General features: G+C 43.2%; 1 protein-coding gene across 1 annotated transcript in view; it reads right to left on the bottom strand.

Annotated features, from left to right (window-relative positions):
• The window catches only part of LOC131478772 (lysine-specific demethylase 6A-like), a 94,210-nt gene extending 74,211 nt beyond the window's left edge, over positions 1-19,999 (bottom strand). The window contains 3 exon segments of the mRNA XM_058659344.1: positions 5,629-5,737; positions 19,441-19,510; positions 19,719-19,999. Coding sequence (XP_058515327.1) covers positions 5,629-5,737; positions 19,441-19,510; positions 19,719-19,876 — 337 coding nt within the window. The 5' untranslated portion in view covers positions 19,877-19,999.
• Positions 20,000-23,866: the final 3,867 nt, after the last annotated feature.

Raw genomic sequence — 23,866 nt, forward strand, 5'->3', positions numbered from 1 at the left:
GAATACACTTTATCAGTATGTAATGGGACAATGTTGTGCATGATACAAAACACCAAAAAATAGAAACAGCTCTTTTTTCATTACATAGGTACACATCCAGAACCAGCAAAGCCATCGGTGCAGATTATACCATTTATTGCACTATTACACAGTTGTTTAAAAGTTTGGAGAGCTTGGCCCAAACACAGTAGTCCAGTGGCTGAAGTCCTTGCCTTGCACCCTCTGGGATCCTGTTTGAGCACTAGTTTTAATCCTGGCGGCCCCTCTTCCCATCTACCTCCATCCTTGTGGCCTGCAAAAGCAGCACAGTACAGTCCAGAAGTGTTGGAACCCTGCATCCGCATGGGAGACCTGGAAGAAGCTCCTGACTCCTAGCTTTAGATCAGCTCAGCACTGACCATTGTGGCCACTTGGGGAATGAATCAGCAGAGGGAGGATCTTCCTCTCTGTCTCTCCTACCCTCTGTGTGTCTGACTTTCCAATAGAAACGGATGAATGTTTTTTTTAAAAAGAGAGTAGTCCAGAGCCTGGTGCAGCTAAAGTCCTCGCCATGTACGTGCCAGGATCCCATATGGTCGCCGGTTCTAATCCCGGCAGCACCGCTTCCCATCCAGCTCCCTGCTTGTGGCCTGGGAAAGCAGTCGAGCACGGCCCAAAGCCTTGGGACCCTGCACCCACTTGGGAGACCTGGAAAAGTTTCTGGTTCCCGGCTTCGGATTGGCCCAGCACCGGCAGTTGTAGTATATATCTGCCTTTCCAATAAAAATAAATACATATTTGAAGAAAAAAAAGAATTGAAAGAAAGAAAGGAAGGAAGGAGGAAAGAAAAGAAGGAAAGAAGGAAGGGGAGAAGAAGGAAGGGAAGAAGAAGGAAGGAAGGAAGAAAGTCCGAAAGTCCAGAGAGCTGATGGATAACAATGATCAGCATTCTAGTAAGAAAGTGGAGACAACCCTAGATTGCAATAATCTACTGATGCTAACACCACAAAGTTCAGAGGATAGCCATGTGTATTGAAAGCATCTCTAACTATCCATCTCCATTAATATCAAACGTAGGAAACAACAAGAGAAAAAACATTTAGAAAAATTTTCCCTCAGCTGTAGCAACTGCCTAGGTCACCCTGAGCCTAGGCAAGTGTTACACTGCTAGGAGAAAAGCAACCAATACCTGGCAGGCATTATGAGCCTGATTAATGTCAAATTTGTGTATAATGATACCAGTGTGCCAGCACTGTCGCTTATTCCCCCCCTTCTTTTTTTCTTACTTTCTTTTTTTTTTAAAGATTTATTATTATTATTATTGGAAAGCCGGATATACAAAGAGGGGGAGAGACAGAGAGGAAGATCTTCCGTCCGATGATTCACCCCCCAGGTGAGCCGCAATGGCCGGTGCTGTGCCTATCCGATGCCGGGAGCCAGGAACCTCTTCCGGGTCTCCCACACGGGTGCAGGGTCCCAAGGCTTTGAGCCGTCCTCGACTGCTTTCCCAGGCCACAAGCAGGGAGCTGGATGGGAAGTGGAGCTGCCGGGACCAGAACCGGCGCCCATATGGGATCCCGGGGCATTCAAGGCGAGGACTTTTAGCCGCTAGGCCACACCGCCGGGCCCTCTTACTTTCTTTTTAAAGGTAAGTGAGGAAGGCAGGAATTTACAAGCTGGGACATGCCACCCCAACCTCCCAAGACAGGTTGTTACAGATTTCCCCAAGAAGGGGGTCTGGGAATGTATTATGAATGCCAGTGGCTATACACATTTAACATGGCCCAAAGCCTTGTGAGCCTCTACCCACACGGGAGACACAGAAGTTCCTGGCTCCTGGCTTCAGATTAGCCTAGCCCTGGCCATTGTAGCCTCTTGGAGAGTGAACCAGTAGATGAAAGATTTTTCTGTCTCTCCTCCTCTTTCATGAAATGTAAACATGAATCATTAATCACTTCTGGCATAACATTTAACCTATCAAAAGCGAATATGTGTTTACCAAGAAGTGAATACCAGGTACAACAAGGTCAGCCATCCCCAGTATATCCACAACGTGCAACAGAAACCCTAGAATAACTCCTGCCTCCACTGCCAATCCTTTTTCCTAACACGCCTAGGAGAGAGAAAATAACGATTTATTTCACTGAGCTGAGGATGATGTCACCTTCCCAATGTCCATTGGCTCCATTTACCAAGATTTTTTGTTGTCATCATTTGTTTGGGATAGTTGTCAGCATTTCAGAACTATCCAATCCACTTCAACAGAGCCATTGGAATTGAGACTCTGGGTTTATATTGAGGTGGTGGTGCTCATCCCTGGGTAATGGGACAAGTCGAAAGTTGTGAGCGGTTTCTCCCTTTGTGTCTCGCCTTCCCCAGGAACAGTAAGAAATAGCAAATTTAGTAGCAATGAATTCACCCAATTTACCTAAACTTTAATCCTTTCAAACTCCATGATCAACTATGTAATCATTATTAAGAAATAAAATTTATTTAAAAACAAAACAAAACAAAAAAGATGGTTTAAATACCTGAAACTCTGCCACCAGCCTTCAATCTGGCCGAGCTCAGCTTCAGCCATTGTAGACATTTACAGAATGAACCAAAAAATAGATAGCTACCTCTTGATGTCTTTATCTATCTGTACCTTTTATTCTTTCTTTGAAATAAATAACAGGAAGACTTTTAAAAGCTTTCCTGCAACAACAACAACAAAAAAGACGTGAGACCTGCATGGGAGACCCAAAGAGACTCTTGGCTCCTGGCTTCAGATCGACTTGGCTCTGGCCATTGTAGCCACTTGGGCAGAAGATCTTCTTCTCTGTGTTTCTTCTTCTCTGTGTATCTGACTTTCCAATAAAAACAAACAAATGTTTAAAAAAAAGTCCATTTCATCAGGTGGCCAGTCCTCATTCCCAGTTGATTATGCAATCAGGAGGCTAGGTGCAGCCTCCTCCACATCTAACTCCCCTTCTTCCAGACACAGGAAGAAGAGAAAACTTGGAACCAATGGTCTCACTCAATTTTCCCTAGTCCTCGACCCTTCCCATACTGGTCAGGGATGTAAATATAATCAAAATTTATATGTATGCATATTTAAAAAAAAGAAATAAGTTCCTTTTACTTTAGCTAGTAGACCTCTGAAAGATTTTCTCAACCCTGGAGCAACTACCAATTCCACTCAAGCAACACACTTGAAACACTCTTCCCTACATCAGGGTATCTAACATGTCATTAGTGCACTGTCATCCCTGAGTGCTGATGCAGTTTGACAGCAGGGGGTAGCCCTCTTCTCTTTCCTCCCCTGTGAGCACAGGACAAAAAAAACCAGTCTAAACCATTTGTCCCACTCACCTCTCTGCATACCCCAACCATCCCTACTCTAATCAGAAGCTCAAATAGAAGTGCATTCCTCTCAACTATGTAAGCAATATTAAAGTTTAAATAATGAAGCTATAAATTCATTTTAGTAAGCAATAAGAATTACACTTAGCATTCACATAATTCCTAAATACTATTTCCCAATTTACAAATTAAGAGCACAGATTCAAGACGGTTAAAAAATTTTCTAACGTAAACCTGCTTTAAATACCAGGTCACCAGGCACAAGCTACTAAAAAACACTGCAGAGAATGTTACACCTTATATTTTGTTAGTAAAGACTGGCTTAAACTGATAGAATTAGGAAGTAATAAATGTTACGGGTATGGCACCAAAGTAACATGTCAAAGCTCTTACTCTAATCTTAAAATAGTGAATAGCTCGATTAACTCCCTTTGCTAAAAATCTTAACATCTGGTGCCAGTGTTGTGTCATAGCAGACTAATCTCCACCTGAGAAGCCAGCATGTCAACCAGTTCAGATTCCAGCTTCTCTATTTCCCATCCATTTCCTTGCTAATGTGCCTGGGAAAGCAGCAGAGTTTGGTCTTGGACCATCTGCACCTAGAATGAGTTCCTGGCTCCAAATTCCGTATCAGTCCAGCGCTGGCCATGGCCATCTTTTGGAGAGTTTAAGTCAGAGGACACAGGATCTCTTTCTTTCTGGGTTCTCTATCAATAACACAACCTTTCACTTAAAAAGGAATCAATCTTAATAATTTACACATTTACTACCTGTCAAGATGATTACTTCCTTCAGTGAACTAGAAAACAATATTGTTTGCAAAACAGCTAATCTTCAGTACAGAAATATATGTGTGATAACAAAGCAACTGAAGCAGTCATTATTTTCTAAATAAGTAAAGCCCACAGTCAGTTGCTTACCAGTACTATGAAAACACATATCTCTTAGGTCAAGTGATTTATCTCTCTCTCTCTCTACTTACTTGAAATAAATGAAATTGTAAATAAAACATTAGGAAAAAATTAATTTTCCTGTCTATATTTGTATGTATAGAAAAATTATCAAATTTGCTTTCTTTCTGTTGTGATTAGAACATGTACTCTGGGCCCAGTGGGATAGCGTAGTGGTTAAAGTCCTCGCCTTCCACATACTGGGATCCCATATGGGCACCGGTTCTAATCCCGGCAGCTCCACTTCCCATCCAGCTCCCTGCTTGTGGCCTGGGAAAGCAGTCGAGGACGGCCCAAAGCCTTGGGACCCTGCATCCGTGTGGGAGACGGGTGAGCTGGAAGAACTCCTGGCTTCTGGCTTCGGATTGGATCAGCTCCAGCCGCTGTGGCCACTTGGGTAGTGACCCATCAGACAGAAGATCTCCTCTCTGTCTCTCCTGTTCTCTGTGTATCTGCCTTTCCAATAAAAATAAATAAATATTTGAAGAAAAAAAAGAACATATATTCTTGGAGCACTCCCCAACTTGATCACTGGAGTCAAACCCTAGCCCCAGGAAAACTCACAAGACATGTATGTAGTCCAACCTTGGAGTATATGTACATAGGTTGGGCCTCCTCAGCTGCTGATTCTTGTGCAGTGGACAGCATGTGCAGATGCACATGGGGCACATAAAGGCCAGCTCATCTTTAGCCAACCAGGGACATTGACTGTGTATACAGAAGATGGAAAGTAGAACACGTTGAACAATTCTGGACAAGTTTTGCAACATGTTCCTGGGTCTGTGTATGCACTAACATGCATTTGATCAGCCAATACTTAATCCTGCTACATCAAGGCTGACGTCTCAGAACTACCAAAATCACTCAAGTAACAAGGTCAGAACACCATCTCACAACAGGTTCTTTAAGGCTTCATCAAATGACTATCTTCCATTCCCAGGTTTGATGTAAGATAGCAAGGAATGGCCCCCTACTTCTCTCCATGCAAACCGAAGAAAAGTTGAGGTCTCTGTTCTACCCTACTTGCTGCATGCCTTAACCCTATGTGCATGCATACTTTTCTACTATGTAAAGATTATTAAAAATAAAATTTAAATTTAAAAACATTTATTTAAAAAAACATGGTTTCTAAAAAATATAAGCAGACTGTCACTGATAGTCTTATAAATAACTGATCAAATTTACTAAACATTTACTTCACTCACTGCACAACACCTCTGTACTTCTATCTACTCTTTCTCATTGCTTATGTATATTTATAATCTATAACAAATCTTAAAAATAGTAGCAATATTTTAAATCCTTACAATTATAAAATATAAACACCAATGAAGCACTAAAATTTTTTAATTACCTTTTGAATAGTCTTCCAATAAAAGGTTGAAGTGGCCTAACTGACAAAAGAAATCAGACTCTATTTTTCCTTCAGCTTTTAAAATTAAAGATTCATAGCAGTGTATAGCCTAGAAAATAGAAAAAAAATAAGTAAACATTGAGATAAGATAAAACTCTAAATTACACTTCATTACTGACAGGATGCATATAATCTATTAAAGAAATCAAATCAATAAATCATTTGCTACAAATAAGATTCAATACTGATTGATATTCTGAGGAAAGTTTCTCTATGTATTAATGGAGCCAAGAGTCAATATCCAGTATTCCCCATATTTTATAAAAGATTTATTATTTATTTTTATTGCAAAGTCAGATAAATAGAGAAGAGGAGAGACAGAGGAAGATCTTCCGTCCGATGTCCGATGATTCACTCCCCAAGTGACCGCAACAGGCCGGTGCGCGCCAATCCGAAGCCAGGAACCAGGAACCTCTTCAGGGTCTCCCACGCGGGTGCAGGATCCCAAGGCTTTGTACTGTCCTTGACTGCTTTCCCAGGCCACAAGCAGGGAGCTGGGTGGGAACTGGAGCCGCCGGGATTAGAACCAGTGCCCTAAAGAGATCCCGTTACATTAAGGGTGAGGACTTTAGCTGCTAGGCCACAGTGCCGGGCCCTAGTATTTCCCATTCTTAAAAAATGGAATAATTTCTTTCCAATAAAAAAATTCAGGAAATTCCTAAACAATCTTGTTTACAAAAAGTTTCAAATCTAAATTGTTATTCATTCAAATGAGCACAAGAGTAATCAGGTTCAACAAAGTCAAGGCAAACTTAAATAGCAGACTGATGGAATTATGACTCCTTATGAAGGATTATACTACTGTAGCAATGTGGGGAGAATCAGTCAGGGGGTGGGATTTAGGGGAGGGAGAGAAATTCCATTCTCTCCGAAATTGTACCATAAAATCCAAAAAGATGAAAAAAAAAAAAAAACAGTAGCTAGTGTTTCAACATGACAGCAATGCTCTGGTTCTAATCCTGGCCACCCCATCCAGCTCCCAACTTGTGGCCTCGGAAAGCAATTGAGGACGGCCCAAAACCTTTGGACCTTGCACTCGCATGGGAGACCCAGAAGCTCCTGGGTCCTGTCTTCAGATCGGCTCCGTTCAGGCTGTTGTGGTCACTTGGGGAGTAAATTCATGGACAGAAGACCTTGCTCTCTGTCTCCTCTCCTCTCTGTATATCTCACTTTCCAATAAAAATAAATAAATCTGGGCCCGGCGGCGTGGCCTAGCGGCTGAAGTCCTCGCCTTGAAAGCCCCGGGATCCCATATGGGCGCCAGTTCTAATCCCGGCAGCTCCACTTCCCATCCAGCTCCCTGCTTGTGGCCTGGGAAAGCAGTCGAGGACGGCCCAATGCATTGGGACCCTGTGGCTGCATGGGAGACCCGGAAGAGGTTCCTGGCTCGTGGCTTCAGATTGGCGCAGCACTGGCTGTTGCGCTCACTTGGGGGGTGAATCATCGGACAGAAGATCTTCCTCTCTGTCTCTCCTCCTCTCTGTATATCCCGCCTTTCCAATAAAAATAAATAAATCTTTAAAAATATATATATAAATCTTAAAAAAAAAAAAGAAATAAAAGAGAATTCCATAGACTCCATTTCCAATCCAATTCCATTCCATATTAATGACCTGGGAAAGCAATAAAGAATAACCAAAGCACTTGGGTCTCTGCTCCAACATAAGAAGGTCTGAGCTATTGGCTTCAATGTGGCTCAGCCCAGGACATAAGGGAAATAATGTAGTGAATGAAGATTCTCTGTACATATAAATAAATAAATAAATAAATAAACAAATAAATAAAACTAATCTTTTAAGAAATTATCACAAGAAATTTATGAAATTATGGAATCATTACAACCACAGTTATACCTGCAAACCTGAAATTATGGTATGCCCAAATCAAGATATGTATCAGTAAAATTATATAACAGATCTCAAAGATTTCATTCAGAATCAGTGTAAAATTTTTGTTAATAATTGTAAATATATTTTATTGTTATCCAAATATTATCTGATCATAGTATTAAGCAAGATATTATTACAGGGCTCGGCAGCGTGGCCTAGTGGCTAAGGTTCTCGCCTTGATCCCATATGGCCGCTGGTTCTAATCCCGGCAGCTCCACTTCCTCTCTATCTCTCCTCCTCTCAGTATATCTGACTTTGTAATACAAATAAAATAAATCTTAAAAAAAAAAGATACTATTACAACAACCAATTCCAGATATCTTTATTGGTTTCCATAAAATTTTAAATCATATAAATGAATTATAATTCACAATAAATTTCCACTAAACAAAATTGACTGTGTAAAAATAATCCTGTGATTGGTGATAATCAATTATTGCTTCCTAGAAACTGTATTAGCTACTAAATTGACGTCTTCCAAATGCTTAATCCTTTACTCTAAGTCTTCCCATACTTTAACACATTATACTATCTATGCTAATACACAGGCACATTTTTTAAAAAAGATTTATTCTATTTCTAAGTGTCAGAGACAGGAAGAAAAACAGAAAGTAAGATATTACATCCTCTTACTCATTCCCCAAGCAGCCACAATGACCAGAACTGTGCTGATCTGAAGCCAGGAGCCAGAGCCTCTTCTGGGTTTCCCATGTGGTTGCAAGATCCAAAGGTTTTGGGCCGTTTTAGACTACTTTCCCAGACCACAAAGAAGGAGCAGGGTGGGAAGCAAGACTGCTGTAACACGAACTGGTGCCCTTACAGGAGCTCAGTTCATTCAAGACAACGAGTTCATCCACTAGACTACTACACTGGTCACTTCAGACTCAAATTTTTATAAGAAAAATACACACCTGAATTGAGAGTTCCGGTACTGGCCTTGCAATCTCAGGACCATATGGGGCAAATTCCTGTCCCAAGAGCTATATTCCAAATCTAGCTCACTGCTGCTATGCACAGAGGTAGACCCAGTTGGAGAGGCTACTCCCTCCCTTTGGCGTGGCCCAGTGTTACCCTGGTCTGTCCCTAAATCCTCATGCCCTCTGCTACTTCATGTCACAACTGTACTCATCTGAGTTAACCAGCAGATGCAAACTCTGTACCTCTCCTCTCTGTAACTTCACAATTCAAAAAAATAAGGAAATATTTTTTAAAATAAAAATGCTTAATAGATCAAATCTCTGAAATCTAGGTGTTATAAGAACAAGAAAAAATTAACATCTTACCAAATAAGATACAATAAAATAAAATAAAATGATTAGGTTTTGGTGATTAGAATAAAAAATTACTGTATGAAACAATAATGGACCAAACCTAGGGTGTCATGTACTGAGCCAAGTGGTACACAGCTGACAAAAAAGCAGCTAATAACTGGTAGGCATCATGAGTCGGGTTAATGTCAAACCTGTGTTAACCATAACAGTGTACCAACATAGTCAACTAATTCGTTCTATTTTTTTTTAATTTTGCTATTTTTCTGGATATAAAATTACTGTTCATGGTCAACTATGGATAAGATCACTGTACGTATAGGTGAGGAATGAATCCTAAGGGACACCCAAAGACAAAGACACTATATTTGTAGGTAAGTGAGGGGACTGAGACAAAATGGTTTGGAGGGAAGAGACCAGAAGACTTTATGGTTCAGACATACATCACCCACATGTGAGTCCTGGGTAGGACTTGTTACCACTGAACAATGGTGACTACCACATGGCAGTCCATGTGAAAGCAAACTGAGGATCTGTCTGGCAAGGCAAAATCCCAGTATTTGACTGAGTGGCAGATCAGGGAATAAGACACATTAGACTGGGCAATGACACAACCAGCAAGTAAGAAAACCAAGTCTGGGGGACAGATTCTATGGAGGATGTGTAGGCACACTCAATGAAACTATAAATCCCGCTGGTTAGCTTAGAGTTGGGATGGTGCTAAGCTGAGGTGCATATGACTCACTGATGCTCACCACTCCTGAGGCTGGAAACAAGTGGGACAAGTCCAGGATGGACCACCTACATGAGCACAATATAATAGGCTGTGGGGCAACGTGGGCTGCTCCAGCTCATACAAAAGCCAGGACATATAGGACGGGCCACGTAGGGTAAGGCCCAAGCACACAGTGGTGTAACAGCGGGATCTGGGAATGGTCTGAACGAGGAACCAGGGAAAAATCCAGAGTGGATCATCACTCCGTTGATAACCACTTAGTACACGCATGGCTGTTGGGTAGGCAGGGCAGAGTAGGCCCATAAGTTGGCAAGAGTCTAAACCAGTTTTGGAAGGTGACGAATTGGGTGGGGAGGAGCAACAAACTTGCACACTGGCTACAGCAGAATCCAGGACGGAGTGTAGGCCATACTCAGATAGGCTGTCATACCTACTGGTTTGCATGAGCCAGGGATGAAAGCAGACTGGGCAGGGCCAGTTTGCAGCATCCGCCAGTAAGAGTTGGGACTGGGGGCCAGCCGGGCCAGGCCAGGCTGCAGCATCCAAAAGCAAAGGCCAAGAAGACAGAGGAAGGGCTGTGCCAAGCTGGGTCAGAGCAATCCCTGGCACGTGTATGATCTATGGCTGCGATCAGGATCAGGCCTCGTAGGGGAACTCAGGGGATGCCCTGGCTGGGTTGTGCGTCCCAGTGGTGAGCACCAGAGTGGGGGGCTCTGGATGTGACTGCAGTCTCCCTCAGCACAAGTGTGGACTGGGTCTGGGACATGCATGGTTGGTCTAGACTCCAGCACCAACTGGAGCTTGTAAGAACCAGGATGGTGTAGGATGGGTGGGCTAGGTTTCTGACCCTGATGAGGCATGTGTGAGCCTGTGTCTGGGTATGGAATAGGCTTGGCTGGGCTGTAGCACCCAACAGAACAGAACCGGAATAGGCTGAGGGCCAGTCAGGAAAGGCTAACTATTTCTGCTAGGTTAGGAGGTGGACTAAGCAGCACTAGTCCATGGACCCATTGGTATGTGTGGGTTCTGGCATCAGGAGAGTTTTGATGGAGGAGCTTAGCAACTCCTCTGTTGGGACAGTCTCTGCAGGTGAGTACAAGAAGCAAGAAAGGGAGCAGCCCTGACCAGACTAGGTGACAGTACCTACAGGCTTACCTCTGACTCAGGTCGGGGGCGAGCCAGACTGGATAAGTTCATATCACCTACTGGCAAATCTGAGAGCCAGAATGGTGTGTGGGTCATGACAGGTCAGGCTACAATACCAGTCAGTTCACACTAGGGCCAGAATGGGGGGTCGGCTGGTTGAGTTGGCTGTAGTACCCACCAGCGTGAGCTGGAACTGGGGACGGGCCAGGCCAGGCCAGGCTACAGTACCCACCGGCAAATGCCAGGGTGAGATGGGCTATGTCAGCCAGTGGACTATGTCAGCCAGTGGAGTCAGCAGACATTTCATCGTGATTGGAGTGGCAAGATCAGCAGCAATACAGAACTGTTGAACCATCTAAACCACTTGAGCAGGACTCTCGGAGCATGCTGCACTTCAGAGACCCTGAGATGGTTGGGAGGCTGGGTGTGGCTTCTCGTATCTCTCCCCTCCCTCCAGATACAGGAAGCAAAGAATGAATGTGAAAGCAATGGTCTCACCCACTTTCCTCTAGCCCTTGGCCCTCTGCACCTTAATTACATATGTACAACTCAGATTTGTGAAAATTATCAAAAATAAAATTTATACAGCAAAATAAAAATGAGCACAGACACTTTTCAGGCTGACCGTGATTGTCCTTAATAATGCTTATGATGTTGATTAGTTTGAACCCAGACTCTTTTCATGCTCTGTTACACACTGAGTACAAAACAAGACATCTTACTAAACTTAAATCTACAATCCTCCATCTGCAAGAACCAGGATCTCATTTGGGACCTATTCCTGTCCAAGTTGCTTCACTTCCCATCCAGCTCCCTGCTTCTAGTTGGGAAAGTAGTAAAAAACAACCCAAAGCCTTGGGACCTTGCATCCATGAAGGAGACCCAAAGGAAGTTTCTGGTTACTGGCTTCAGATTGACTCAGCTTTGGCTGTTGCGGTCATCTGTGGAGTGAACCAGCAGATGGAAGATCTTTCTCTCTGTCTCTCATTCTTTCTGTAAATCTGCCTTTCCAGTAAATATTATCTTTCAGAAAAAAAAAAAAAAACTAGAATTCAGCAAGCCAGCCTTAAATGGCAACAGTTACGATAAATGAGAAAAAGTTAAAGGAAGTTAGCATCTACATCATGAAAACTGGCTAAACCCTGACACAGCAGCATTTTGCCCAATTCTGTTTTGAATATTATAAAATGCCTGAACCGAAGCTAGCTTCAGACTGGAGAAGTCACCTGTAAGTTTATTAATATTGGTAGAACTGCAATGCATGAAGCTGTCTGCACATGCATTATATCACCCATCCATCCAAATCTGTTGCTGCTCTAGGATGCCTATGGCACTGATGGGATTGGTGATACCCTGAGGAATAACCAGAAATCAGTACCTTCAAATGCACAATGGTCTTCAACTGTGCTCCAGCTAACATTGAAACTGAGGCAAATTCTGTTGTTACATACATGTTTTTGAGTCCTTCCTTCAACATCAAGAATACACTTTATCAGTATGTAATGGGACAATGTTGTGCATGATACAAAACACCAAAAAATAGAAACAGCTCTTTTTTCATTACATAGGTACACATCCAGAACCAGCAAAGCCATCGGTGCAGATTATACCATTTATTGCACTATTACACAGTTGTTTAAAAGTTTGGAGAGCTTGGCCCAAACACAGTAGTCCAGTGGCTGAAGTCCTTGCCTTGCACCCTCTGGGATCCTGTTTGAGCACTAGTTTTAATCCTGGCGGCCCCTCTTCCCATCTACCTCCATCCTTGTGGCCTGCAAAAGCAGCACAGTACAGTCCAGAAGTGTTGGAACCCTGCATCCGCATGGGAGACCTGGAAGAAGCTCCTGACTCCTAGCTTTAGATCAGCTCAGCACTGACCATTGTGGCCACTTGGGGAATGAATCAGCAGAGGGAGGATCTTCCTCTCTGTCTCTCCTACCCTCTGTGTGTCTGACTTTCCAATAGAAACGGATGAATGTTTTTTTTAAAAAGAGAGTAGTCCAGAGCCTGGTGCAGCTAAAGTCCTCGCCATGTACGTGCCAGGATCCCATATGGTCGCCGGTTCTAATCCCGGCAGCACCGCTTCCCATCCAGCTCCCTGCTTGTGGCCTGGGAAAGCAGTCGAGCACGGCCCAAAGCCTTGGGACCCTGCACCCACTTGGGAGACCTGGAAAAGTTTCTGGTTCCCGGCTTCGGATTGGCCCAGCACCGGCAGTTGTAGTATATATCTGCCTTTCCAATAAAAATAAATACATATTTGAAGAAAAAAAAGAATTGAAAGAAAGAAAGGAAGGAAGGAGGAAAGAAAAGAAGGAAAGAAGGAAGGGGAGAAGAAGGAAGGGAAGAAGAAGGAAGGAAGGAAGAAAGTCCGAAAGTCCAGAGAGCTGATGGATAACAATGATCAGCATTCTAGTAAGAAAGTGGAGACAACCCTAGATTGCAATAATCTACTGATGCTAACACCACAAAGTTCAGAGGATAGCCATGTGTATTGAAAGCATCTCTAACTATCCATCTCCATTAATATCAAACGTAGGAAACAACAAGAGAAAAAACATTTAGAAAAATTTTCCCTCAGCTGTAGCAACTGCCTAGGTCACCCTGAGCCTAGGCAAGTGTTACACTGCTAGGAGAAAAGCAACCAATACCTGGCAGGCATTATGAGCCTGATTAATGTCAAATTTGTGTATAATGATACCAGTGTGCCAGCACTGTCGCTTATTCCCCCCCCTTCTTTTTTTCTTACTTTCTTTTTTTTTTTAAGATTTATTATTATTATTATTGGAAAGCCGGATATACAAAGAGGGGGAGAGACAGAGAGGAAGATCTTCCGTCCAATGATTCTCTCCCCAGGTGAGCCGCAATGGCCGGTGCTGTGCCTATCCGATGCCGGGAGCCAGGAACCTCTTCCGGGTCTCCCACACGGGTGCAGGGTCCCAAGGCTTTGGACCATCCTCTGCCGCTTTCCCAGGCCACAAGCAGGGAGCTGGATGGGAAGTGGAGCTGCCAGGACCAGAACCGGCGCCCATATGGGATCCCGGGGCATTCAAGGCGAGGACTTTTAGCCGCTAGGCCACGCCGCCGGGCCCTCTTACTTTCTTTTTAAAGGTAAGTGAGGAAGGCAGGAATTTACAAGCTGGGACATGCCACCCCAACCTCCCAAGACAGGTTGTTACAGATTTCCCCAAGAAGGGGGTCTGGGAATGTATTATGAATGCCAGTGGCTATACACATTTAACATGAAATGAATGACTTCCACAGACCCCAGCTCCTGGATTCATATGTAGGTGAAAAGGTTGAGATGAGGGCTTTAAAGGAGGTAAAGTGGATGTTATTCTGCGGCAGGCTAAGGCACCCACCCACGTGGTAGACCTAGCTGAGTTTAAATAGCATCACCTACTAGCCCCTGATGCAAGCAAATATTATGCTGTGTGGGGAATGCTTGACTACAGCACACAGTCACAACTGTCAGAATATTGAGTGAAACATGTCACACCGAGACACAGCAACCACTAGAATATGAGACTATCAGATCTGGGGGCAGATTCTGTAGAGGATTTTTTGCCTTCCTCTGTAAGTCTGCAGCACCCACCAATTTATAAGGAGAACTGGGAGTGACAGGCTGAATTAGTCTAAGCCACAGAAATCTATGAGAGAAAATTACCTGACACTCCTGGTAGCTGTGGCTGTAATAAGGCAAGGCGAGGCAAGGCTTCAAGACCCATGGCACTTATAAAGGCCAGGGTTGAGGGCAAATAATGCCAAGCAGGCCCAATATACACATCTACTCTCAGGGGATCTTTGGCTGGGAATAGGCTGTGGGGGAACTTGGGAGACTTGGGAACTTTCCTACTAGTTCACCCAGCTCAGTTTGGGAAGCATTTCAGTCAGTGCTGGAAATTGGCCATGCCAAGCAAGGCTGTAGTGCTCCTCAGCATTTGTGTGGGCCAGTTGTGGGCCAGTTGTGGGGCCAGGCTGGCTGGGCCACACCTTAGCATCTGCTAGCACACAAGAAATGGAAGACAGGGTATGGCCCATGCCTAGCTGGGCTAGGCTGCAATAGTTACCCATAGGAAGTGAGACTGCAGATGGGTCATGCCAGGCTGGGTCAAAGCACCTGCCAGGACATGCAAATACAGGGGCTGGGATAGGCCTGCTAGGGTAACTAGGAACTCGTACTGGGCTACAGCTCCCACTGGTGAATGTAAGAATCATGGCTATGGGTGTGGACAAGGCTAGGCAAGGATGTGGTGGATGAGGCTAAGCAAGGCTGCAGCAGCCATTACTACTCTTGTGGCCTGCAACTGGAGGCAGTCAGACTGAGCAAGGCTAAAGAACAAGTGGTGCTAATGAGAACTAGAATGGGTGAAGGACAGGCTGGGCTGGGCTGCAGCAATTTTGTCAAAGGAGTATCAGGTCTGGGAGTTGAGCCTAGCTGTAACACCTGCTGGTAAATGCCAACACTGGAGGTGAGCTGTCTCAGATTTACAATTGCACATTCTGGCACACACAGAACCTGGAGCTAGGAATGAACTTGGCAGGAGAATTTCAGGGACTCCCTTGCTTCCCTGGAAGATTGCTACTTCCACCATCCTGGGTAGTGAACCAATCTGAGGGCAGGCCAAGCTGGGCCTGCTGCACCTGCTGGCATGCACAAGAGTCAAAATGGGTGAGGGTCACCCAGGGCAGGCTGCTGCATCAGCTAGGAAGTGCCAGGACTAGGTACAAGTCATGCCAGGCTGAAACACAATATGCCCTGACAGGTACAAGATCTTAGAGTGGGAACATGACTGTTGGGGAACTGTGAACACTCCCCAACTATACTGTACCAGGGTCTTGGGGGGTGGGTCGGGTTGGACAAGACAACAGTACCTATTAGCATACAGAAAGACCCGATCTGGGGTAAGTTCTGCTGAGCTAAGCTTCAGCACCTTTGGGTGTACATGAGATCTAGATGGGATACAGGCTGGGCTAAGCTAAGATGCAGCAGAGGCTGGAATTGGCAGAAAACAGGGGTTGGGTATAGACCTGGTGACGGTTCTTCGGGGTGGCCCTGACAAGGCCACAGCATTCAGTGGTATATGTAAGGATTGGGTCTATGGTGGACTGCCAGGTTCGCTGAACCACGGCACTTATCAGTTCTCATGTCGAACTGATGAAGCTGTGTCCGTTGGTATGTGTGTTGGGTAGCATAGGTGACAAACCAAAGTTGACCTGTACTGGCTGGCGCACACATGAGTCAGGTCTGAGGTCACCCCAGATAAGGTATCTTGTGGGAACCCTAACTAAAACTCTGCTCTCAGACCCCAGGCACAGGAAAAAGCCACAATATATGTGGTTCAAGCATGGATTGCATGCAACAGCTAGGCCTCCTGAGTTTTTGATGCCTGTGCAGTTGGCAGCATGTCCAGTTGCACACGGGGGTCATGACAACCAGCTCATGATTGGATGTCAAGTGCTTCATCAGGGGATGGAAAGCAGAATAGGTTAGACAATTATCCTGGCCAAGCTTTGCAACATGCTCCTGTGTGTGTGGATGCACTAAGGGAGACTTTGTCAACCAATAAACCTTGGAAAGATTTTCTTAACTCAGAAGCAACAAACTAAGAGTCTCTTAAAAATACCAAAACACTGAAGTAACACCCTAGAGACAGTCTGCCATATTTGGGTCTCTAAAGTATCATCAATCAAAGTACTGTCCCCCACTGCAGTGTGCTTATGTAGTTTAACAGCAAGGAGTGGCAGTCAAAAAGAAAAAAGTATTTATATACACTACAGGTTAAGTTAAAAAAAAGTCATATACCCCAAAATTGAACATTGAAAAATGTCATTCATATAAAACTCTAAATATATAAACTGACGTGATAAAAAAAAAATCAGACAGAGCAAAGATGAAGATTCTCAGAGTTAAAAGGTACAAAAAAGTACTACACTGACATTTTTAAGGGAACAAACAAGCAAATGTAAAATATAATAAAAGCGCTTAAATTAAATATAGCTTTATCACATATCAACCAATAAAACTGAGGGCAGGGCAGGAATCCATAAGTTATAAGCATACAGTTAACCTAGTATAATTGTAACAGAAAATTATATTAAGTGATTTAATGTTAAAATGAATGAGATTTCGGCGCAATGTGATGGCTCAATCGCTAATCCTCCACCTCCAAGAATGTTCTACCAATTCGTGTGCCAGTTGTCCCACTTCCCATTCAGCTTCCTGCTTGTGACGTTGAAAAGGATGACCCAAAGCTTGCAACCCTGCACCCACCTGGTTTCAGATCAGCTGAGATCCACTCATTGTGCTCACTTAAGGAATAAACCAGCACATGGAAGACCTTTCAGTCTCTCCCTCCATATGTAAATGTGCCTTTCCAATGAAAGTATTAATAAGAAAATATAAATGAGATTTAACCTTAGTAATGAATTTCTAAGGAATAAAAAAATTAAGCGAAATTAATCTCAAAATAATTCAGTTTAGCAATATACATTATTCAGTGTTTAACAGAGCTATAATTCTTCCCAAGCCAATAAAAACTCACTTTACCATCTTTAAAATGTCACTGAAATGAAAGTTGAAAATAACAGCGCATATTCCTTATTTAGCATAATTTCTTACAACCTAAACTTAATATTACATAGGTTCTGTTATGTTAATCTCAAAGTTAAATCCACTAATAATCAATCCATTGCAAATTGCTCTAAATTGTAGCACTTTGGACATTTGAAATTAGTAAGCAGTGTTTTCGCAGAATATTCAGATAAAACATCAGATTATTTCTTTAAACTATAACTAAAGTAATACATAAATTTACCCATAACAGAAACATTATCAAGACAAGAACCTGTACTAATCCCAGGTTAAACCAACAATTCAACATAAAATCCCTTCAAATTTAATTTTTAAGGCATTCCGTCAGTGTGTTTAAACATCAAAGATGAATAACAAAGCAATTTTCAGTGACTTGTTTTTCATGAAGTCTTTTGGCAGTGATTTTTGGGTGGCAAGAGGCTGTTTTCTTCTCTTTAACGACTTATTTTTATTGCAAAATCAAATATATACAGAGAGGAGAGACAGAGAGCAACATCTTCTATCCAATGATTCACTCCTCAACGGACCACAATAGCTGGAGCTGAGCTGAGCTGAAGCCAGGAACTAGGAACTTCTTACGGGTCTCCCACGCGGGTGCAGGGTCCCAAAGCTTTGGGCCGTCCTCGACTGCTTTCCCAGGCCACAAGCAGGGAGCTGGATGGGAAGTGGAGCTGCCGGGACCAGAACCGGCACCCATATGGGATCCTGGCACATGCTAGACAAGGACTTCAGCTGCTAGGCAACCGTGCCTGGCCCAAGGCTATTTTCAATGTTAAGTTTAAACAATGCTTATCAAAATAGACAATTTACTTAAATTTTTAATTGTATTTTAGTGTTCACATTTTCACGCTTGGAGGTGTAATTTGTATTACTGCATGAGAACAATTACAAAAATTAATGTTTAATGCCAATAAAATGACAAACATTATTTAGTGACTCAATTATATGGTGAACACAATTTCACTGTCACAATAAAATTAATACTTTCCTCTCAAATGCAAATTTAATACTTGCCTCTCAAATCCAAAACTAATACTTTTCTCTCAAAAACTGCCTAATTTTTGAATACTGACTAACCAGAAAGAACCTAAAGGGTGAACAATTTGTTGCACAATCCTGTTTTTCGATATACCAAGTGGCACTATACAAACATCCTAAGTTTTTCCTAAAGTAATGAAAAAGATTTATTCTATAATTTTTTTCAATTAAAAAATTTTAGTTGGGATTCCCCCCAAACTCCCACCCCCCGACAAATCATTCTATGATTTTCAAATATTTGTTTAGGCAAGGATAACTAAATGTAAACATAAATAAGCATAAACTAGCTTAAGAATGTTTTTCATCTTGTAAGATACAAGAATAGATGTATTTTAATATATTCTATTCTAAATAATAGTGAACTGGCTATATATGTTAGAGCTAAATTGAAGATCCCTGCAATATTCCCATTTCCAGATCCTCCCTAATCCCTTCTTCATGTCTCCTCCCATTTCTTCCCGCCATCTTGGCTTGTGTGACCAGCCACGAAGTAAGAGAAAGTGCCAACTTTTTACACAAACAGGGAATTCTCTCCAATATAAACTAACAGGAAAACAGCATAAGTTATATTTTAAGAAAACATATTAGCGGTATTATTATCCATGACTGCTGAAGGCAATGGTATCAGTTCGGCTCAAACACACCAATTAGTACACAGGGCAAATATCTGCTGCAGATTCTCTTGCCAATTATAATGACCAAAGATATATAAGGCGGCGAAGATGTGTGCTTCAATTAGACATTGCAAGCCTACTGTCGTCTCCAATACGACAGCCCAGTGCGAAAATACATGTGCAGCATTAAATCTGTAGGCCGGTCAGACTCAACTCAAAAGAGGTAGAATTACGCAGCGCTATGGACCCACGTCCTAAATTTGCAGTCTGGTTGATTTAGTTATACGAGGCAATTAGATATGTCAAATAAGATATACAAAAGAAAAATTAAACCAAAGACAATACACAGTTTCTCGAGTTACCGTCGGCCACGGTAGGCTTCCACAAAGAGGGCTGGGTTGAACCCGGAATCCTGGTCCAGGGATTATGAGGGAGCAAGGGAGAAAGGGCCAACGCGCAGTTGCCTTACCTTGTCTAGCAGGGTCCTCGTCTTGGCACCCTCGCCATCTTCGTGAAGGCTCACGAACCCGAACAGACAGCTAAAAGACAGAAACAGGCAGCTTGCTAATGTCCGGGGAAGCTACCCGACAATTCCTAACCAGAACCCGATGCTGAAGTCTGAAGAACGATTCCGTGAGCATAAAGGCGGTATTCCCCGTTGCCTTGAAGCAAGCCACGCTTAGTTCTTCCAAGTGATACAATTAAAGCGTGGGGACAGATCTGTACGTGAGTAGTACCAATGCATACCTGTCTAAACCACGGAGCGCCTCCCTTTCTTCCTCTGTCAGAGTAACTGAGCTATCTTCACTTTCCCCAGTCGCTGCATCAGCCGCCATTTTCTTTGCCTCAGCGTCATTATCCGTAGCACCAGTAGGGGTAGCAATCGACACTCCGCAGGATTTCATGAAAACCGCAAAAATCTGCAGCTCCCACGTCGACAACCCAGTCCAACACTTGAAGTGATACAATCGCCGCTCGAGCCTGACCAATTAAATCTCCGTTACGAACACCAGGGACAAAACCCCAAACCACCGGTGGAGTAGCAACAGCTATGACTGTGGAACTTGATTATCTGTTTACATGGTGCCGCAAAGCATCAGTACAGGAAAAACCGAAACTGGTGTGTTCTTGGACAGCCGGAGATAATTTCAAATAAACTTCACTGACTCCATCACAAAACTCGCTGTAACTGTGTCACTGGACGAAACAGACACAGCCACTACGGCCTCCCCAACATCCCCATAGCTCTAGCCAATTGAAGCAACAAATTCGTGTCACGTGACTGTTGTTGATTTACGTCAGCCATACCACAGCTAAACTTGCTAATTCCGTAGGACCGGCCCATCAAGATCGTAAATAACCGGTCCTGCTTAAGTCTGACCGCTGGTTGGTTGGCGACACGTCTGTCAGAGGCTAGTTACTTGATAGGATAATATTACCGGATATTGGTGTCCCCTGCAGCAGCGTGGCGGAATCATCACCAGGAGGCAAAAATTCCCCAAGTAAAAGCTTTCATTCCTTCAAGATAGTGGGAAGTATTAGGGAAGTGTTCAAAATATACAAAAGAGCTTAGTAAACCTTTCCTACTTACGAATAATGTGTTAAGAGTCTGGTTTCGAGGGAGGAGGGTTTAGGGAGGGGAGGAATTCTAGTGCATATGTAAGTGTGTCACATAATGCAATGTAATCAATAAAAAAAAAGGGTCTGGTTTCTAACTTCTAAATGACTTGGTTGCAGCTCTGTGTTCATTTATCTTACCATCTCCTAAGTATAGTGTTTCAAAAAAGACTTTGTGGAAAAACAAATATTCTTCAGGAAACTTCTCTGATTATCTGTACACTACTAGTGTACCTGTACCCACACTACTCTTGCCAAAAATCCTGCACCCTTATTAACAAGACAAATAAACATCCGGACATATTCCACATATTGTCCTCAACCACATAAAATTTTCCTTAAGTTTTAAATGCTTTCTGTGGTACTTTTCAAAGGCAATATATTGTGAAAGAAGAAAAAGAACAACTATACTAGCGAAAAAATCACAAATATGACCAAAATCACAAATATGACCTCAGGAAACATTTTCAAAAATTCAGAAGAGAAGGACATTATGTTTATGCATACCTAGGCTTTTCATTTTTTAAAAAAAAGATTTACTTTATTTATGCAGAAACTCAGATATACAGAGAGGAGCAAAGACAGAGAGGAAGATCTTCCGTCCGATTACTCACTCCCGGCTGATGCTGTGCTAATCCAAAGCCAGGAGCCAGGAACTCTGCTGGGTCTCCCGTGCAGGTGCAGGGTCCCAAGGCTTTGGGCCGTCCTCGACTGCTTTCCCAGGCCACAAGCAGGGAGCTGGATGGGAAGTGGAGCTGCCGGGATTAGAACCGGCGCCCATATGGGATCCTGGCGTGTTCAAGGCAAGGACTTTAGCCGATAGGCCACGCCGCCTGGCCCGATACCTAGGCTTTTTATTAAAGGCTTTAGACATCTTCTGAAGCAAAAAATGCAGTACTAGTCAAAATTAGATGAGAGAATTAGTATCCAACTTAATAAAGCAATAAGTTAAACCTGAACAGCATTTCAATTCAGGTTGAAAAATTAAACTCAAGCAATATCCTAAATAGTTTTTTAATATTTAAAACATTCCAATAAAACATACCAAGGGCACAGCATAGTGGCCTAGTGGCTAAAGTCCTTGCCTTGAATGAACTGGGATCCCATATGGGCGCAGGTCTTTATTACTTAAATAATTTCCATCATATATTGGACTTTATAGATTTTCTAGTCCTCATGACACAACTTAGGTAGATTGCAGGTGTCCAGAAATGTATCCATTTCTTTTATAGTTTCCACAATGTTGGCAGATAGCTCCTTGTAATAATTACTGGTGCTCTACTATTTCTGTAGTATCAATTATAACATCTCCTTTAATCTCTGATTGGGTCTTTTTACTTTTTAATTAAAATTTTTCTCTTTTGATGATATTTACGTAGTTGATTGTGTCTGAAAGGGTCAAAGGCTACATGAAGGTAGGTAAGACCATTGTTTCCACATTTTCTTTTCTTTTCCTTCCTGTATCTATGGAGAAGGGGAGAGACAGAGGAGAAGCCACACCCAGCCTCCCAACCATCCCAGGGTCGCTAATGTGGGGCATGCTCTGAGGGCACTATTCAATTGTTTTTATGAGTTCAGCTGTTCTGATTTACTGCCAATCTCGCCATTCCAAGCACGATGAAATCTCTCCAGAATCCACTGGCTGACATAGTCCACCTTAGCGTCTCCATTTGCCCAGATTTTCACTGCCAACATGGGGGTGGGGTATATGGTCAACTTGTCTGTCCTTCATCTTCTGTTGTGGTACTGGGTGTCCTCTACAGGTTCCGATGGAATGCCATGTCCTCCATGTACACCTGGACATGTTGTCCACTCTTCTGTCTGAGGCTCTGAGGAACATCAGCAGAGAAAATGTATTTGGTGAATCCTCTTAGATCTCTATAATCTAAGACAAAGGAAATGACTCAGGAGCACTAGGAAAAAAGTAGTGTTGTAGTTAGTTTTACACTGTATTACCTTGCTTTTAGCAGGAGAATTAAAAGAAGGTATAGGATAATGATTGTGCAAACATTTACTAAATAATGGAAACCACCTAATCACATTAGCTTTCATCTGGGGTAGTTCAATATAAACTTAGTGTTATCCTACTATCATAATTTAGTATTGTACCTTGACTCGAATATATTATATTTATGACGACATTTGAAGCCTCACTTAAAATCTTGAACAGAAAGGAAGCTTGATAAACCTAGACAAGACACATACAAATGGTCATATTCCTTGAAAAAATCATCTAGACACACTGAAACATTCTGTCTGACTATTATGTACTACCAAGTAAACAGAAATTTCAGCATTTCTGGACTGCAGAAGAATTGTATTTCAGAGCCTGGCAGCATGGCCTAGCAGCTAAAGTCCTTGCTTGAAAGCCCCGGGATCCCATATGGGCGCCAGTTCTAATCCCGGCAGCTCCACTTACCATCCAGCTCCCTGCTTGTGGCCTGGGAAAGCAGTGGAGGACGGCCCAAAGCCTTGGGACCCTGCACCCGCATCGTGGGAGACCTGGAAGAGGTTCCAGGTTCCTGGCTTCGGATTGGTGAAGCACCGGCCATTGCGGCTCACTTGGGGAGTGAATCATCGGATGGAGGATCTTCCTCTCTGTCTCTCCTCCTCCTCTCTGTATATCTGACTTTGTAATAAAAATAAATAAATCCTCAAAAAAAAAAAAAAAAAAAAAAAAAGAAGTAATTGGGGCCCGGTGGCATGGCCTAGCAGCTAAAGTCCTCGCCTTGAAAGCCCTGGGATCCCATATGGGCGCCGGTTCTAATCCCGGCAGCTCCAGTTCCCATCCAGCTCCCTGCTTGTGGCCTGGGAAAGCAGTCGAGGACGGCCCAAAGCCTTGGGACCCTGCTTCCAAACGGAACGCCAATAAGAGTCTCCTGGCTGATGGCTTTGGATCAGTTCAGCTCCAGCCACTGTGGTCACTTGGGGAGTGAATCATTGGATGGAAGATCTTCCTCTCTGTCTTTGCTCCTCTTTGTATAAGTGATTTTGCAATAAAAATAAGTAAATCTTAAAAAAAAAAAGAGTCAACATTCATTCATGGGGCCTGGTTTGCATGTGTCAGGATCTCATATAGGCGGCATTTCTAATATTGGCAGCCCACTTCCTATCCAGGTCCATGCAAGTGGCCACAACTGCTAGTAAATAGCTGATCTGAAGCCAGGAACCAGGAACTTCCTCCAGGTCTCCTACACGTGTGCAGGATTCCAAGGCTTTTGCCTGTCCTGGACTGCTTTCCCAGGCCACAAGCAGGGAGCTGGATGGGAAGTGGAGCT

Source organism: Ochotona princeps, chromosome Y (genome assembly GCF_030435755.1).
Source record: "Ochotona princeps isolate mOchPri1 chromosome Y, mOchPri1.hap1, whole genome shotgun sequence".
In the NCBI taxonomy this organism is placed as follows: Eukaryota; Metazoa; Chordata; class Mammalia; order Lagomorpha; family Ochotonidae; genus Ochotona; species Ochotona princeps.